The 17202-nt window shown below is 37.5% G+C and overlaps 2 protein-coding genes across 3 annotated transcripts; both read right to left on the bottom strand.

The window, feature by feature from the left end:
- Positions 1-275: 275 nt before the first annotated feature.
- Positions 276-4467, bottom strand: psmc5 (proteasome 26S subunit, ATPase 5). Its single transcript, XM_038298821.1, has 12 exons — positions 4352-4467; positions 2861-2932; positions 2692-2761; positions 2521-2618; positions 2381-2437; positions 2079-2309; positions 1386-1512; positions 1113-1303; positions 885-983; positions 688-798; positions 520-606; positions 276-430 (listed from the first exon to the last, which is right to left on the bottom strand). The coding sequence occupies exons 1-12, from the start codon at positions 4373-4375 to the stop codon at positions 377-379; spliced, it is 1221 nt and encodes a 406-aa protein (XP_038154749.1). The 5' UTR covers positions 4376-4467; the 3' UTR covers positions 276-376.
- A 1752-nt stretch (positions 4468-6219) lies between these two features.
- smarcd2 (SWI/SNF related, matrix associated, actin dependent regulator of chromatin, subfamily d, member 2) lies at positions 6220-17159 on the bottom strand. 2 transcript variants are annotated; one of them, XM_038298838.1, is made up of 14 exons: positions 17000-17159; positions 16741-16893; positions 14716-14906; positions 12973-13015; positions 12741-12863; positions 11196-11315; positions 10410-10505; positions 9388-9489; positions 9128-9289; positions 8609-8706; positions 8295-8430; positions 8072-8194; positions 7071-7172; positions 6220-6784 (listed from the first exon to the last, which is right to left on the bottom strand). In XM_038298838.1, exons 2-14 carry the CDS (start codon positions 16891-16893, stop codon positions 6731-6733), a joined length of 1503 nt encoding a protein of 500 aa, XP_038154766.1. In that variant the 5' UTR covers positions 17000-17159; the 3' UTR covers positions 6220-6730. The 2 variants fall into 2 exon arrangements, with proteins under 2 accessions (XP_038154766.1, XP_038154765.1); XM_038298837.1 differs by having other exon boundaries at positions 16741-17145.
- Positions 17160-17202: the final 43 nt, after the last annotated feature.

The raw sequence follows: 17202 nt of genomic DNA, 5'->3' as shown, positions 1-17202 counted from the left end.
CACTGTGTGCATTAGTCACACAGAGAGGAGTGCTGATGTACATATTGTATATCTCTAAGGTACAGTGGTAGTCTAACAACTATCTCAGCCATGCAGGACCAAGTTGAAAAAGATCTGTTGTGATCGGTTAGTTTTAGCAGCAGCTATACTGTGAAGTGCCATAATAAATGTGTTGAATTTGCACGGGAAATTATTGTAAACTGTGTGACGACAGAATAAATCTGCCCTGTTGGACAACCGTTAGTCGACATGTTTTCTAAAATAATTAGACATCATGAGGGAAACCATTTAATTATGGACTCATACAAACAAAGAAAGGAAAATATACATATGTATTTGCAATGTGTGCTGGAATCCCACACTTCCGTTTTTTCTTTTACTTCCACAGCTTCTTGATAGACATGTTCTTCTCGCTGTCTTTCTGCATCACCTGGTTAACAGAAACATGTTTTAGATAACAGATTCAAGCTTGTGATCTGTGTTTGGTTACAGTATTTTTTTAGGATAAGTTGTTCTGACCTTTGCCACGGCCATCTCAAAGTCCTCTTGGGTAACATGGACTCTCCGCTCCCTCAGAGCATACATCCCTGCCTCTGTGCAGACTCCCTGAAATATGAAAAGAAGTTTAAGCTACATTCATCCTTATCTGGCCGCTACCTGCCTTAAATCAGAGAGGTAAATTCTCACCTTAACCTCAGCACCAGAGGCTCCCGGCATCAGCTCTGCAATCTTCCTCAAGTTAATGCCACGAGTGAGGTTCATCTTCCTGGAGTGGATCTTCAGGATGTCCAGACGGGCCTGTTGCAAGCAGAGGTGTGCACATATTAAAGCAGATAACAAAATAAATTGACCTTAAAAGGAAGAGAAGATGCATTAAAACCAACCTCTTCATTAGGAGGAGGGAACTCAATCTTTCTGTCAATCCTTCCTGGCCTGAGCAGAGCCGAGTCCAAGATGTCAATACGGTTAGTGGCCATGATGACCTGCGTATTTATACCAGAGATATTCGTTATGCTAATAAACTGGAATCAAGGTTAGTTGATTCTTATTTAAAACATTTCCAACAACAAGAATCAAAGAATTCCAAAAAATAAATAAATAATGGGAGAAACCTTGATGTTTTTAGTCGCCTCAAAGCCATCCAGCTGATTGAGCAGCTCCAACATTGTCCTCTGAACCTCACTGTCTCCGCCAGAGCCGCCCTCCAGACGAGACGACCCGATGGAGTCGATCTCGTCCATGAAAATGATGGAGGGAGCGTGCTCTCTCGCCATGACAAACAACTCGCGCACCATACGAGCCCCTGAGACAGAGCAGGGAAATATAGAATTAAAAGAAGCTTCTTGTGGATTTTGTTGCATGAATGGCAAGAGATGAGAACTCACCCTCTCCAATAAATTTCTGGACCAGCTCAGAGCCAGAGACCCTGATAAAGGTGCAGTCCGTGTGGTGAGCTACAGCTCTGGCTAGTAGGGTCTTTCCTGTACCTGGTGGTCCGTACAGCAGAACACCCTGAAAAAAGAAGCAAAGCAAATACATAACAACTGATTACAAAAAAGTTCAAAAACAAGCCACTGGACTTTGTTTGCCAAGTTAGAAGACGTTTCTCTTCCCATCCAGTAAGCTTTTTAAAATTAAAACGTCACAATTAGTGTTGAGTTCCAAGCTTTATAGAGTAGCCCAGACAAAGCCTTGTTTTGGCTTAGAAACTATGACCTGGATGAGTGGGAATCTTCACCAGAATACATAACTCATTCTGCAGCTAATCAGTCAAAACATTTTACTATTTAAGAGTATAAACTTCAGTAAATAATCTTTATTAAATTCTTAAGAATTCTTCTGGCTGAATATTTTAATTGTTTACACAGGTGGGGAATGTTTCATCAATAATTACTGGGTTTACCATCTATAAAGTCACTTATGTCTCCAAGAAAGTGAGATTGCAATATTTATTAAGCAATTCATACAGATAAGATTCCCATATTTATATTTCAAAGACTGTTGTAGTACAAAATGATTCCAAAACAGCTCGTCTCTTTCCAGACTCGATGAGAAATACAAGACCGAGTATCACCCACCTTTGGTTGTGCGATTCCCAAAGCCTCAAACAGTTCTGGATGCTTCACAGGCAGCTCGATCACTTCTTTGATCTCCTTGATCTGTTTATCCAGGCCACCAATCATTTCATAGGTGGAATCTGGCACCTTCTCCACCATCATCAGGGAAACCAGAGGGTCCACTTTGTTGGGCAGGATCTTGTGGAGGGTGTAGCTGTCGTTACGCAAAGCCACACGGCAGTTTGGAGTCACCTGGTGGGGAAGTAACAGCAGTATAAAAATTGCTTGGTTTTTTGTTGAAGCTTAATAGCAAAGATACTCACATCATTGATGTCAATGTTCTTGTCCACATCCACAACAAATTTCCCTTCAGGATGTACCTAAGTTGAAAGAGAAAGTAGTCAATCCAGGCTATCAATCATTCAAGCATTAAGATGTAGTTTAGTCCCAAAGCAAAGCAAACCTTGACCAGCACTTTCTTTTTGTCCATAACCCGGACTACTTCTCCCACATAGGACCCCTGCTCCTGCAACAGCTGCAGCTCCTCACGAAGTAGACGCACTTGAAGACAAAAACAAATTCTAACAAAGCCCTCAGAGCCATTTCAATTTAAGTATTTAGTGTTTGAATCTACCTTTGGCATTGAGCTCATTCCTTTGAGCCTGCAGGCGTCTAAGATTCTGGCTCTTATCATTCACAGTCAGCTGTGGAGGGGGTGGGTAAAAAATAAATAAATGAAGCACAGCTCCTACAAAAGTAGGAGTTAACGTCTGAGTTCTGTTTGTTTTGCACTTCTTTCTCACCTGTAGCTCCTCTATCTTCGATAAATAGTACTGCCGGAGACCTGACCCACCTTTACTCTCCCCTGTCTCCATCTGTCAAAGGAAAAATTACCTTAAGGATGTTTTATTTTAAAACAACAGAAAATTCCATCAATATTTTAACAGCAATTTAAGTTGATGTTTGTTCCCGATCTTTTCTATAAAAAAAGGTAAATACTATTGTCAGCAGGATTCCTGCAATATTCCTTTTAAATAAATTTTTACACTTTTTCTTTCATTTTTTAAAGCAATTTACTATAAAATAACAATGAAAAGGGTTATATTTTACAAGATTTGCAAACAAACAAAAAGGGGAGTTTACTCAAAGAAATAACGGGATGACCAAAACGTGGAACAAAATGTTTTTCCAAGATTAACCATATACTGCAGAAGTATTGACATAGTACAGTTTAGACGTCATTCTGACCCAAATTTGTTGTAAGACTCCAGGTGGTCATTTTATGACAGACATCAGGTCCAAAAGTTTAATCTAAAATAGAATTTTGATCAATGTGCTAACATTTTTTTTAATCTATAACTGCATGTTGGATAAACGCATAAAATGTAATAAGAACATACAACTTATAGATGTTTTACACTTATTTTAAACATTGTGGATCACATTGAGAGTGCAAAGCAAAGCCAGTTTTTAAAGGATAGAATTAGTGATTTTTTTATGGTTTTGACTGATATTACCACCTAAACAAAATGTTTAGGTGGTATATATATATATATATATATATATATGTAAATACACACAAATACTTTCCCTAAAACAACTTTTAAAAATTAAAAGTAGAAAATAAATTAAAAGGAGAAATAGTAACACAAATTTGCAATACAAAATGTCCTGCTCCCTGAAAATAATTTTTATAAAAAAATATGAACTTGTTTGCAGCTTCTCTGAATTTATATTAATACCGATAGATAACTGGGCCTAAGAAGCATATTTAAGATTGGTACAGGTGTAGAACACCTAAAGTAAACATAGCACCACTGTTTAACTGAATTTTGCACAGAAATACAGAATTTAGTGGCTCCTGGTAAATTATTTGTTATCTTTAAGGGAGATGATCGTGTTAGCATTAGCTAGCAAGCGCTAGATTGGTAAGCCATAAACTTTAGTCTTAGAATATACAGACACTCTAAATCTTAAAAGAGTAAAAAACGTTTATTATTCTGAAGACTTGGGTTTTCAACAAAGTGAGTAAGAAAAGTGAACGTTAAAAAGAGTATATTTGACAGTAAGCATCTGGCTCTTTAGCAGCGTCGGCTACAATGAGACAGCAAAGCTGCACAACACATTCATTGCTTATCAATAAAAATACCCTTTGATGTTCTGAATAAATGTTCAATAAAGCTGCGAAAACATAGACGATTCGGAGTAATTATTCACCGAAAAGACCCTAAATCCAAATCTCCTGTTATTGTTGAAGTAAAAATTAACAAAACGGCAAGAGAAAATACACCTACTTGATCGACTCCGTCTACCTCCATGATGGAATTTTTTACATCCGCTTCAGAGCAGTTGCATTTCCGGTGAACTCTTCTTCTTGTGTTATGTTATCGAGGCTACACGCCACCTAGCGGGGCACTGCTGCCATTCGCTGGAGGACACGGCGGGTGTACTGTACTACATTGCTCATATCACAATATCAAGTTAACTTTTGTAGCAAATATAAGGGCTTTATACTCACGCTGGTGAATTGTTTGACCAAGTGTCAACTCCTATGATGTTAACTTCTATTTAAGAACCTGTATCGCCCCTTGAAACATTTTTTCTTTATTTAACCCAACAGTTCCCAAACATTTTATACAGAATTTACCTATTTTAGTAAGTAGTACTCTTTATGAAAACAATAAAGGCTCCTACGGGTCTCTTGTTACTGGGTTATTGACAAATGCTGTTTAATTCTGATTAGTTTTTACTTTGAAATTTATATTTCCAACCAAATTTTTAAGTAGCCTTTTAAATTAGTCTCAAAACTTAGGATTTGTTGTTTTCAGTAATTTACCTGCAGAAAACAAGTAGTTGATAGTCACTGGCACTCCTTGATTTAACGGCTTGCTTAAGTTTTCTACACAAAAACAACTTAAAACAAAAGATTCACATGTTGTTTCAGCATCGCTAAAGATGAGTAGTAGTTTTTGCAAAGTTTATTACATGAAAACATTTTGTAATGGGATTTGGCTTTGTTTTCCAGAGTTTTCTGTCGCTTAATTCAGCCCTGTCAGTGGGAAACAATTCCTGTCATCTTAACAGTCAAACAACAAAAAAAAAACCTGACTATTCCCATCACATGGCTGGTGACAATGAAATTAGCATATGATCATAGTTTATGGTCATTTGGGTTGTTTTAGAAGCCTGGAGCTCAAAGTTAAAAATACTTATACTCCTCAGACCTAGATGAGTAAAGCTCTAGATTCTAGTATTCTTTGAAGTATTCCAATTTATAAAATAATTGTGTAAAAAAAAAACCAAGATCATTGTTTTTCTTGGTAGTAAACAATTCTCGATTGTTACACGTATTCATGAATTTCTTATCAGTATTATTAGTTTTCCATTTTTGCAAAACAGCTTTCTTTGGGGAATGGGCTTGCATAAGTAGGGGCTCATCCAGGCTGCCAGTGATGCAAACCGACTGCTGTAAACTGGTGTCATTTTACAAGCCAAAGACTCAGCACAATAAGGAGGGTAGTATTTATCTTGGCTTTTAGTTGAGGAGTGTTTGTGTTTGAGTAAAACCAGATATACCTGTTGAAACCGCTACTCTGCAGAAGAACCTGAGCCCTGCGACCAGCCCAAACATGCAACAGTACGACTACAGCACGGTTGGCTGAGCAGAGGCTATCCTACTTTATTCTGCCAACGATGCAGTGGAAAGCATTTTACATGACTGCTGCACTCTTTAAGAACTTTGAAAGAATACAGCTTTTGGAAAGTTTTTTAAGTACATTTATTGGAAAATATTCAAATGTATAAAAGGTCAAGGCACTTAAACAATAGGCAAACATTTTACAAAGAAACTACAAAAATACTTGTACACATTTTTTTTCATAAAACACATTTTGGCACAATAAGGTGGAATGGTTCAAAACTTTAAGAAAAACCATAAAAAAAGCATCTTGGGTTAAATGTTCACATGTTCTTTTTGTTGATCAGACATGTTTTGATTCTCCACTATTAATTACCAATAAAGCTCTACAAAGTCTTCCAAAAATCCTCTTTTTGGTTTTAAAGCAACAACAAAAAAGAAAAAAGCCATGTGAACCTTTAAAAGATAATAGAGAAATGCAAGCAAGTTATATGCTTTTTCAAGTGAACAATCCTGTCCTCTCACATATCAAACATAAACAACAAATAGAAAATATATCTTTGCATAAAAGGTTTCCTATTCTGCTTTATTTTCATGAATAAAACATTCTGAAAAAATGTTTTCAGGTACATCTTTTACATTAAAATGGAATGGCAATTTTTTTAATGCCTTAAAGCATTTGTTAACAATTTGTACACTTTTTGATATCTAAAGATTACCGCTTTTTAAAAATATTACAAAAAACTCTTTTAAGGCACACATTTAAAGGGTAAGAAAAAACAGAACACCAGCACATATTGTTTTCTTTTGTACCATAAAATAAAATACAAAAAGTAAGGCACCATTTTTTGAAGGGTGACAATGACAGACAATGCAAAGCATGTACATTGTCCCTCATTCTGTTAAACGAAGAAGGCCTTGATGAATATTTCAACCTGCAATAATGGCAAACTATTTCCAGTTCCAAATAAGCAGATAATAAAATTGGATGAGCTGACTTAAGCCAACTTGTGGCTCTCACAACTCTAAAATGCGTTTAGGTTAGTCGGATGCCCAACACCTGCTCCAACTCTTGTCTCCTCTGCTGCACCTGAAACAAACAAGGATTAGTGTCTGCAGACAACAGCAGGTCATCTGTAAATTATTTTGATGCTTTATTTACATTTTTTTCTGGTCCATTCAACTTATTCATACAACAATTCATAGCAACTGATCAGAAAAGAAAGTTCAGACTCTTCAGTACAAGCTCAAGTGTAAGAAGACAAGAGTGAGTAGGTCTGTGAACATTTTTAGTACAGAAAATGGAATTTAAAATACCATTTGATATTTATTTAGGATACTACCTTTTATGAACTTTAAAATCGTATTGTACTCACTTTGGAATAAACATATCGACCCACTGCTTCTGGAACCCATGGTGCCTGATAAAACTCTGTCCTGCGCTCTTCCTCTGGGTTTCCCGTTACATCTGTCATCAACTGGGAAAGAGAGAAAAAAATAAAAAATAAGTGAGAAACTTTCCATATCCTAGATGAACATTTTTGTTATTTATATTTCAAAACTATACACGGGTAAAACCAGAAAATCTGATATGGATTATAAAGCCTTAACTTAAAGCAAAACAACCTAAAACGCAGACAGACTAAGCTTCTAAAGCTGAAAAATCATAGGTGTTGAGTGAAAGGTATTACCTTTGAACATGTCTAAAGTCTAAAACCATCAAGAGTATAATAGGTTTCCTAACTAAAATAAATAGCAATCTAAACAGCATAAATATGGGTTTCATTTAAACATTGCATATAATAGATATTGCCTCACCGCCTTTACTGCTTCATGAAAGCAGGTGGTTTGTCTGAGTCTTAGGCGTAGCCTTTTAAAGAGAGACTATGACAGATATAAATAATGTAATTTTAGGAGCAGTAGGAATAACTTGGACTTCTTTGTTTTTATCAAAAACTTTTTACTATGTGCAAATCAAACCATGAAATCAGATCCTCACTTGTTTCAGCTCATACTACTGGTCACTTCTGAATGGAACTGTGACCATGTGAATGATCTGATTATGGTTGAAAGACCAGATAATATATCCTTATTTAATCAATGTAAAAAATGTAAAAACGTTTTTTCCAAACTCCACCAACAACATATCTGCCGATTCAGTTTTTACCTGATAAAAACGTGTGAATCAAATGGTGCCTTAATAAATACTACCGCTGATATAATTAGCAAATCGTAATACACTAAATACGTATAACAATTACAACATTACCACCGAAGAGATCATGCAATGGTACCTTAGAGCTTCATTGTTGTCTAACGTCCAACCGAGACCTGTGTGGTAAAGTTATTAGAGAAGTCCATTAAATTATTTACTGACCTTCAGATCTCGGCACTGAGACTTGAGCCAGTCCTTGATGAACTCTTGAGGATTATTGCTGAAGCTCAGCATAAAGTCTCTCTCTGTTTTAAGCTGGTTAATGTACTCTATTGTTTCATGAATCTGCAACAAAAAGCACATTTTCAATAACTCTTTAACTCAAAAGAAAATAACAGTTTATGATCAGAATTAAAATAGCTGGGTTTTACTGTAAAGCTCCAACCTTCATTTCTAGAGCGGCAATTTCCTGTTGGTTGGTGGTGGAGGACAGAAAGCTGTTCATCTGGGCTTTCAGAGGGTCGTCTACTTCCACATCAATATCATAACAAGCCGTCTTCTTCTGGTCTGTGGGGTCCACACTGCTCAGAAAAGAAACAGAGGTGGAGGGTTGCTAATCTGGGTTTGCCTTCAATCATTTCATTAAGGAGTGTAGCGTTTTAAAAGGTTTGAAAGAAAGGTAATTTCAGTTTTTAACTGCCTCATTCAAGTTGACCCAAAAAGCAAAAACTGTATAATAAAAGTAAAATATTCCTTTACCTGATGATGTGATTGATGATGATGGGGTCGGGGTGATGCAGCAGGCCCGCCAGCTTCATTGGAATCTCAGAGAACTTCATGCGTTGACAGCCAAAGATCTAAGGGGCAGTTTGTTACAATAGTGAAATATGTTTTAAAAGATAAATATTTGTACAGCATGTTAAACAAAAAGACAACACAACTAATAATTGGTTAATTTAGCATAAATTAACCAGGTATAACATAATGATAATTTTACAAAGGCAACCATCTTTTGTTAATAGGCCAGAACTAAGCAATCTATTAATCTAACAATTCTATGCAAAGAGGGAAACATGGGGATGATGATTCCTAAAAACTGAGATTGAAGATTAATTGAAATTCTCTGAATTACAAGGAACCTGACGGTACAATTCTCCATATTCATCTCACTACAAAGAGAAACATCAGACACCAAATCAACAAACTGATGGCCTAACCTGAAAATAATACAAGTTTTAAAATGCCCTAATAATAGGCAATAAAAACCTGTGGTCTTACCTGTCTGAAGTAGCGATTGCAGTTGATGTACTCCTTCTCATGACCGTCCTGCAACTTGTTGTTCTTGATGTAGATCCAGAGAGCTTGCATGATGTTGGCCCGAGTCTGCGTGTGCACGCCAAGGAGACGAGCCAAACGAGGGTCCAGTTTATACTGCGGAGGCTGAAGCACAGAAGAAGGCAGAGAGGTTTGGCCAAAATGGTTAACAAAATTGCACAAGACAGGTTACAAAAAAAAGGAAACGAGTTAGTTGAAGTTACCTGATGGTCAAGCATGAGCAGAAGAGTGCATTTGACATTCACATCTCCAGGCCTTTTGACCTGGAAACCATCTGTCTCCTGAGTGGTGGGCATCCTGTGCCACTAGAATATAACACATAGATAGATTTTAGATGCCTTGATTCCTTTCTTCCCCCCAGCCTTTTATTGTCATTACACTGTAACAAGTACAGAGCAACAAAATGAACTCTCTGTATTTAACCCATCCCCTTGAGGAGCAGTGGGCTGCCATTGTGCGGCGGCCAAGGAGCCGCACAATGTGGGGTTAAAGGTCTTTGCTCAGGGAGCCAGTGTGGCAGTCTGTGGGAGTGGAGCTCGCACCCAGAACCTTTGCATTCCAAGCTCTATTCCCTAACCACTAGCTCGCCACTCCCCTTTTATCTAAACCTAGTCTTCGTTAGAATTGATTAGTCAACATTCAGACATAAATCAAACATAAACTGTTGTGAGAACTGCAAAAACTCAGTTTACAAATGCTCTTCTTCTACGCAGGTAAGTTCAAGAGATTTAAGGAAGGGAAACAATTTTAGGCTCCAGAGACACAAAGCTATAAACCTACCTTAAAAAGGCAAAGAAGTGAATTAAATGATGAAACATTATACAAAGCAATGACTTTTACATAGATAATAAAACTAAGGAGCCCAAATCTTTTTTCTCTTAAACCATAAAGTTTGTTGGTCCATCAAAACGATCTTAAAAAAAAGATGTCAACAAGGGCATGAATACAAATACAGTTAAAGAGACTGTATTTGTAATTACTAAGCAACAGAAAAGATTTTGTTTTCTGGTGTAAATATTGGAGATCTATTCCTCCAGATGCTTAAGCTCTACTTTAAAGAAGATACTTTATGGAGAGAAGAGACAAGACACATCTTTTGACTTTATACTGATTAAATATTTGAATTTAAAAAATCAAAAGACGTTTGGGGGATGAACCAGTTTTGAGCATTTAGGTTTTTAACAATTTCCCGAGTTTGTTTTGCTACTGAGTCATCACTTCCTACCTCTACTAGGTGATTGTCGGGTCCATAAAGCTCCTTATCGAGCTCAATCACGAGACTTTTGAAGAAAGAGGAGAACTTCTTCTTCTGCTTACCAGGCTGAAAACAGAGAGAGAGAGCACAAAGAGTGAAAAAACTGAGCAGAACATGCTTGGCCCTAGTGTTTCTTTACTCTGCAGTGTGAGTCTACAGTTGCATTGTTTAGCTGTGACCACATCGGGAGTGAGGAACCAAACTGTTGAGTAAAAAAAGCTGTTGCACACCCACCATCACACACACATACACCCCAGCCACCTCACTGCCCTGGTGTTTGCTCAACATGACCCCACTCACTCCTTCCCTGACATCCCTTTTTTCCTCAGTTGCTCTGTGCAGCTCTCCTACACATGCCTGAACCAATAAGCATGAGGGGAAAAAATTAACCGGAAAAAAAGAAAGAAAAAAAAAAATTGAGAATCCATCTTCTGTGGCCCCAGATGACACAATGAGCTGGGCCAGAATTGATGGAGGGAGGGGAGGCATGTCAGCTTTTGGTATGCAACGGCCAGTGGTTTCAATTCCGTGTTTCAACAGAGAGCTTGTGTGTGCGTGTGGAAGTATGTTAGCTGTTGTGGGGCTGGGAGAGAAGAAAGCTGTTAACGCACATCTGGCTGCACGGTCTGAGCCAAGGACCAACTGAAACTTACTGAAACACAACAACAGGGATCAAAATACTTGGAGTCAGAGAGCAAAGAGAAAAACGTCTAAACAGAACAAAAGTCCAATTTCCCAGCTGCGCTGTTCACTTACTTCCTCCAAGAGTTTGCCTTCCACTCTCAGCTCCCAGGAGGACACTTTCTCAGATTCCTCACCCTCAGGCTTGCTGGGAGTGTAAGTGTTAGAAATGTAGATCCGGAGTTTACGCTTTTGCTGTGTCAAGGAGAGAAACAAAAAGCTTTACAATGAGACCAACATAAAGGCTCTGACACAGCAGCTGTTTAATCAGCGCTTTTATAAAACCTGTCTCTAAAATAGAGAACCCTCTAGAGATGCAGGCATCACTGGAAAAATGGCTAAGAAGTGTTGCAGTATCTTAATCCTAAAGAAAAATCAAGGATTTAAATTTATAACATTTTTAGAGCAGGGTTTAATAAACGCAAAAATAAAAAAAAACTGTGAGATATTTGCTGGCACTGGTGGTATGTCCTCAGGGCAGCAATCAGTCATCTCCCATTACATTTCCCAAGGTTTAAGTGTGGAGAGAGAAGAATCTTTGACCACTTTATAAAATCTCTATCCTACGTTCTGCTTTTTCCCCTCTTCTCACCTCAGTCCACAGATTTCTGACAGGATTTAGGTTTGGCAACTAAGATGGCAATGATGACAAAAGGTTGATTTTGTGTATGGTTACACATTTTTGTGTTTGAACCATATTTTGGGAAACTTGCTCAAACAATACAATTAAAAAGATGACTAAAACCAGTTTTATGGTTGAAGGGCACCTGGTTTGTATCTATAATGTTTAAGTCCATAATACCATAATCTTTAAGAAAGATCTCTGAGCCTTTAGAGGCAAAACCAATCCACAGATTCTGCTCCATATGTTGAAATCTTTGTGTCGTACACTGGTTTTCACCAGGACTTGGTTGCTTGAGACATTTGTCCATCTTTCTTATTTTTTGGCTCCATGCGCTGGGTGGCAACATTAAATGATTAGTCAATAAACCAGAAATCTAATTGGGAACCATGCAGGCCAATGTTTTCACTCTAGATTTTATGATTTGGATTATGATACATTCCAAGCCTCCTTTGTGCTTTTATTGAGGTTTACTTCTACATGTTAATCTTTTAGCGTCATATAACTAACTTATTGTTTGGTGAAGTCTGATGGTGTCCTTTGAATTCTACATTTAAAAGGTTTGTGACTTTAATTCCTGTTCTTTATGGTAGACTGGATAGTTTTCATCATATTATCGAATACTAAACAAGGGTTTCTTTGAAAAAAATATTTCAAAGATCAGCACTGATGTTACTGGTGGAAAATTAGGTTGTTTGCTGCAGTTTATTCTCAAAATGGATCAAAGTGTAGTGGCTCCTTTATCCCTTTGTAACCTAAAAGGGATAGCTTAATTTCATTAAATGTTTTTCTGACCACATGAGGGTTTACAGCAACTGTTTCCATACACGAATTTGAATCAAATGAAGACCTGGTATGCAAATAATGAACAAAGTTTATATGTATGATTAGGGCTGAAACTAACAAAGAAATTCTCAACTGCTTTTTAAAGTAGAAAAAAAAAAACCCCCAAAAACCCCCGCTGAAAATGAAGACAACGCTTAATGAAAAGCAAATACCATGATGGGCTTTTTGATGGCCTCCTGAATCTCCATCCGTTTTCGAGCAATGGTCTGATCCAGCTTCCTCTCAAAGGCCAGAAGATCCATGTAAGCCTGAGACTCTGGGACCAGGTCTCGTATCTAAACATCAAGAGAAGGGCAAAATATTAATGAAATCTAGTAGCCTCTAATGGATTTTGTTTGATTTTTTTTTTTTTTTAAATGACCCTTGAGGGAAACTTTTACCCACCCTCTGTGGAAGAACCTTGTCAGCCATTTTGCGTCGTTTTGCTCTAAACCAAGCAGAACAGAATCCATGAGCTCATAGAAGCGCAGATAAAAACATTCAGGAACAGGAAGGCCATCATCTAAAACTTCCATCAAGCATTTCTATTTTTTGTCTCATAATTCTTAAGTTAACCAATTTCTAAGGAACGCCGTAAATTAATTGTAAGAGCCTATTTGATTATCAAATACTGGCGGACAACTTCACAGTGTGATCAGTCAACTTTATTAAATCTGCATGAAGTCTCTGCTGATTATTAGCTACTGAACAAACAAAAGCTGATCTGTTCCTCTAAAGGAATTATACGGTCCCCCCCATCTTATTCACAACGTGGCTTCCTCACTTTAATAAATTTTACTGTTACTAAATAAACCTCAATGCCTTGGAGATTGATTAAGGCTGATGCTGTAAATGTTGTTTCACGCCACAATGCAACACTTTCATGAGTTTGACGTCACAAAATGGTTCGAAATCCAAATAGACTCTTTGAAAGCCAAAGGGCAGTCATGAGATACTGGTCTCCTTGTTTCACTGACAGCTTTAACAGTACAGCCACTTTCAAAGATCTTCCTAAAGGATCATGACATTAAGGAAGCCCCAACAGTAAAAAGAACAAAAATACTTTGGTTTGATCTTTTGGCGTGAGCCAAGTTCTTTATTTAAACTCTGAATAGGCCAAATATGAGCTCCTTGGTTTTTGTCTGATGTTGGCCTTTTTTTCCTAAATAAGTCATAAGAAGCAAATTTTACTGAAGTTGTCAGATTTGACTCTTAGAACCATCTGCTTCAGAAACAAGGAATTGTGTCTGATCTTTTTGTCGGTGACTGAACCAAAACAAAGCCAGGCCAGCAGCACCCTTCAGTGAGGAAGTTATTACTAAAGGAAAGAACACTCAAGGCCACACATTTATCTGTGTTATTTAAGTGTCTTGAAATCAAGTCAGAGGAATCACATAATAGAGTTAGAGGTCAGAAGATGAATATGTTACATCAAAGTGACCATTTTTTTTGGTATCCCGTCACTGCAGATGCTGGATTAGTAAATGTAGGTTATTTTAAAACCTCACAGTTTAGGTTAGGTTGAATTTTGCAGCAAACAGACAAACAAATCGATATTTACAGCCATTAATGCTAATGTCTATAACTCTGCTGATGATCCAAAATGAAAATAAAAATAAAGATGTAATAATTTAATCTTGGTTTAAAAACGTGTTAAAGCTCAGGCCTGTGTAATGTCAACTACTCGTTCTCACCCAGTGTGACATCACCTCTGGTCAAAGAATACACAATGTAACACTAAATAATTTCACTTCTATGCTTTTAATTCTGCAAAAAAATACAAAGTTTCTCTGAGTGATAATCTTTTGGGGGGGGGGGGGGGGGGGGGGGGGAGTACTGATCTTTTAACTCTGAGGATTTTAGGACTGTTTTGGAGTAAATCTTTCCCTTTAATTCTGTAATCCTTTTAGTTATCAAGACAAAAAACTTAAACTAGGTTGAAAAAGTACTTTAGTATAATCTATACTTCTTAAGAGGAAAGAAATCAGAAAGGTCTAAAATCTGAATCGGCAGGATAAGACCTTTACAAAAATCAGCCAAGACAATTCTGATTGGTGTCTGTATTACAAATAATAAAAAAAAAACAATCACTTTCATTTATAATATCTTAGTCACACCTGATAATGCTAAAACAGTAGAACAGTTTACCCTCTTCTCATGCCTCCAAGCGTCTCCTGCTGCTGCTGCTGATGAAGGAAGCGCTTCCTGGAAGGATCCATGCTGGGATGGCTTATGCCTGGCCGCATAGGAATACTGCCACTACCGTATGAAGGACCTGGCATCTGACCCCCCATCGACCCTAGGAGACCCCCCATTCTGCTGGGCAGCATCCCGGACCGCTGGAGTCAAGAAAATGAAAATGACTAATCAATTTTTGTAATTTTCTTTTCTTTTATTAGCTCTAAAATCCAAAGGAGGAACTATTCCTCCTTGATCATTTTACAGATTTCTGTAGCAGACTTACAGAATAGTTAAATAAACAACAATTAGATAAAATGTAGAATAACAAAAATACCATGAGGTGTGTGGCCGTTATTAGCCCCCTTTGATGGAGTGTCAAGCTAAGGGCTAGTATGTCCCTTCAGATAAGGTTTATAATCAACGTCAAGACTTTTTTTGTGTGTGTTAAGCAGCAACTCCCCTCCTTAATTGGAAAAAGTTTGACTCTTTCCTTCTAATATAAAAGATGTGTTCACATTTTTGAGCTACACCCAAAATTCTGGATGAAAATTCTTCATTCTGGTGGTTTTTAGTCCAGTCACACCCACCAGGAACGACAGAACCTCCTTTTCCTAGGCAAGACGTTTTGGAGGGATGGCTCAGAGAGCACAGCGTAATTTATTTTTACTTTCATATCTTCAAACTTCTTAAGGAATCATTTGAACAAGGCTTTAATCAATGCAGTCTGTTCTACAAGTATATTTACTCAGGTTTTATCTGGTTTGGACCAGTAATAAAATGTTTCAATGTGGGATATTTTTTCTAGCATCAAATCGTCATCTCTGTAAATTTAAAAAGATCTTTTGATTACAGTCATTAAGATGTGCTGCAGTGGTAATAGGTTTCAAAATTTGTGTTACTCCTCCTATACTTTTGAACCCACCTCTAAAAGGGAAGCAGTGGAAAGTGTTGAGATGTATAGGTTTTCTTTCAAAGTAGATAATATTTGCAATCATAAACTAATGAGCAGTCTGCGCATAGGAATTAAAGGAGTCACCATTTCTATTAAAACTGAAATTGGAACGATATCAGTAACATGGCCGTCAAGTAATTAAATGCAGGTCGGCTAAGTTACCAGATGTCTATTTTCTATAAAAGGCAAAAAAGGCAAAAAGTTTGCCCAAAGGAAAACTATTACATTTAGTAAGCATTTCTCTATTTGTTATGTTTTGTAATAGAAAAAGAATAAATAAAGAAATACCTTGAGTTTTATTACGCCTAGGTAACAATAGTTATTTGCTTTTGTGTTTAAAAAAAATAAGCAAATGGTGTCACCTTGTGTTTGTTTAAACAAAAAAAAAAAGTTGTGAAACTGGAAACTTTAAGGTTGTAAATCATAATGGTGCAGCAGAAATGTTCTTGAGCAATTAGAAACAGGTCATATGCAGCGTTTTTAGGCATGACGATGCATGAGGAAATGACACTTTTTGGTGTTTCAACCTAGTTTTTTTCTGATCTCAAGTAAAATAACTGAAGCCCTGCATGTTTGAACGGCCAAAGAGACTTTAGTGTTTTTGCATATCTGTTTTGACAACAAGAACCTGCAGATGGTAGCAGAACTGGGATAATGTATGCAGGATTGCTTTGGGGCAGATGGTGGTGATGATAAGTGTGTTTTCCCTAACTGACAGGAGGCTGAGGGAAACAATCTGACTTTCTCTTTCATACTTGAAGGGAGCATATTTATTATACAATTTTTTTTAAATTTCTTAATCAAATGCAGATCATCATAAATCTATAAATAAAATTAATATTAATATGTAGAACATATAAGCAGATTATGTGACAGGAAATTACTGTAGTGCTTTGAAAGGCGGAAATGCAAGTTTAATAACCAGATTTTTTACTTTTAAGTTGTTTTCAATCAATTTTAGTAAGTTAGATCGGATCATAAAATAAAATAAAAAAATTAAAACTAAATAAAGAGAGAGGGTTAAAAAGGGAAAGTCAAACCTGGTGGTACTGGGGGTTGCTGCTCATGCTGCGGGAGTAACCCGCGGGAAGCTGCGGCATCCCGGGCATCCTCATGGCCCCGACGTGACCGACACTCATGGGGCTCACGGTCGGATTCAACTGAGGAGCAGGGAAGCCCCCTCTGGATGTCATCTTCAGGGTCCAAGACTGGTTAAATAGTTACTGAAACTCCAGTTTCTGGTGTGTAAACAGGAGCACGGAAGGCTGGAAAAATGGGCGCAAAAAGTGAGAAACCTACTTTAGGGCTTCCGCCTTTCGGAGTCTGAGCTGCGGCGACTTTGACAGCAAACACGCTGTCAACGAGAAGCTAACCGCTGTTAGCTCGTTTCCGACCGTTTCAAGTTCCGGGGTTTTTAAACCTCGCCTTTACTGCAGCTTTACTCCCTCCCCCCTCCCACACACTCTCTCTCACACACACACACACACACACAAAATCACCAA

This window comes from Cyprinodon tularosa, unplaced genomic scaffold (assembly GCF_016077235.1).
Source record: "Cyprinodon tularosa strain WSP-4 unplaced genomic scaffold, ASM1607723v1 ctg416, whole genome shotgun sequence".
Taxonomy (NCBI): Eukaryota; Metazoa; Chordata; class Actinopteri; order Cyprinodontiformes; family Cyprinodontidae; genus Cyprinodon; species Cyprinodon tularosa.
Note: the sequence above shows the minus strand (reverse complement) of the source record. Positions and strands in the feature narration are given on the sequence as shown.

Excerpts from the sequence above, each read along its gene's own strand:
- psmc5 (XM_038298821.1), bottom strand. The coding sequence starts at position 4,375 with ATGGAGGTAGACGGAGTCGATCAA. Across the intron at positions 607-687 it reads CCTCTGGTGCTGAGGTTAAG|GGAGTCTGCACAGAGGCAGG; the intron begins GTGAGAATTTAC and ends TTCATATTTCAG. Across the intron at positions 431-519 it reads TTGAGATGGCCGTGGCAAAG|GTGATGCAGAAAGACAGCGA; the intron begins GTCAGAACAACT and ends TCTGTTAACCAG.
- smarcd2 (XM_038298838.1), bottom strand. The coding sequence starts at position 16,893 with ATGACATCCAGAGGGGGCTTCCCTGCTCCTCAGTTGAATCCGACCGTG. Across the intron at positions 7,173-8,071 it reads CTCAGTGCCGAGATCTGAAG|TTGATGACAGATGTAACGGG; the intron begins GTCAGTAAATAA and ends TCTCTTTCCCAG. Across the intron at positions 6,785-7,070 it reads GTCGATATGTTTATTCCAAA|GTGCAGCAGAGGAGACAAGA; the intron begins GTGAGTACAATA and ends TGTTTGTTTCAG.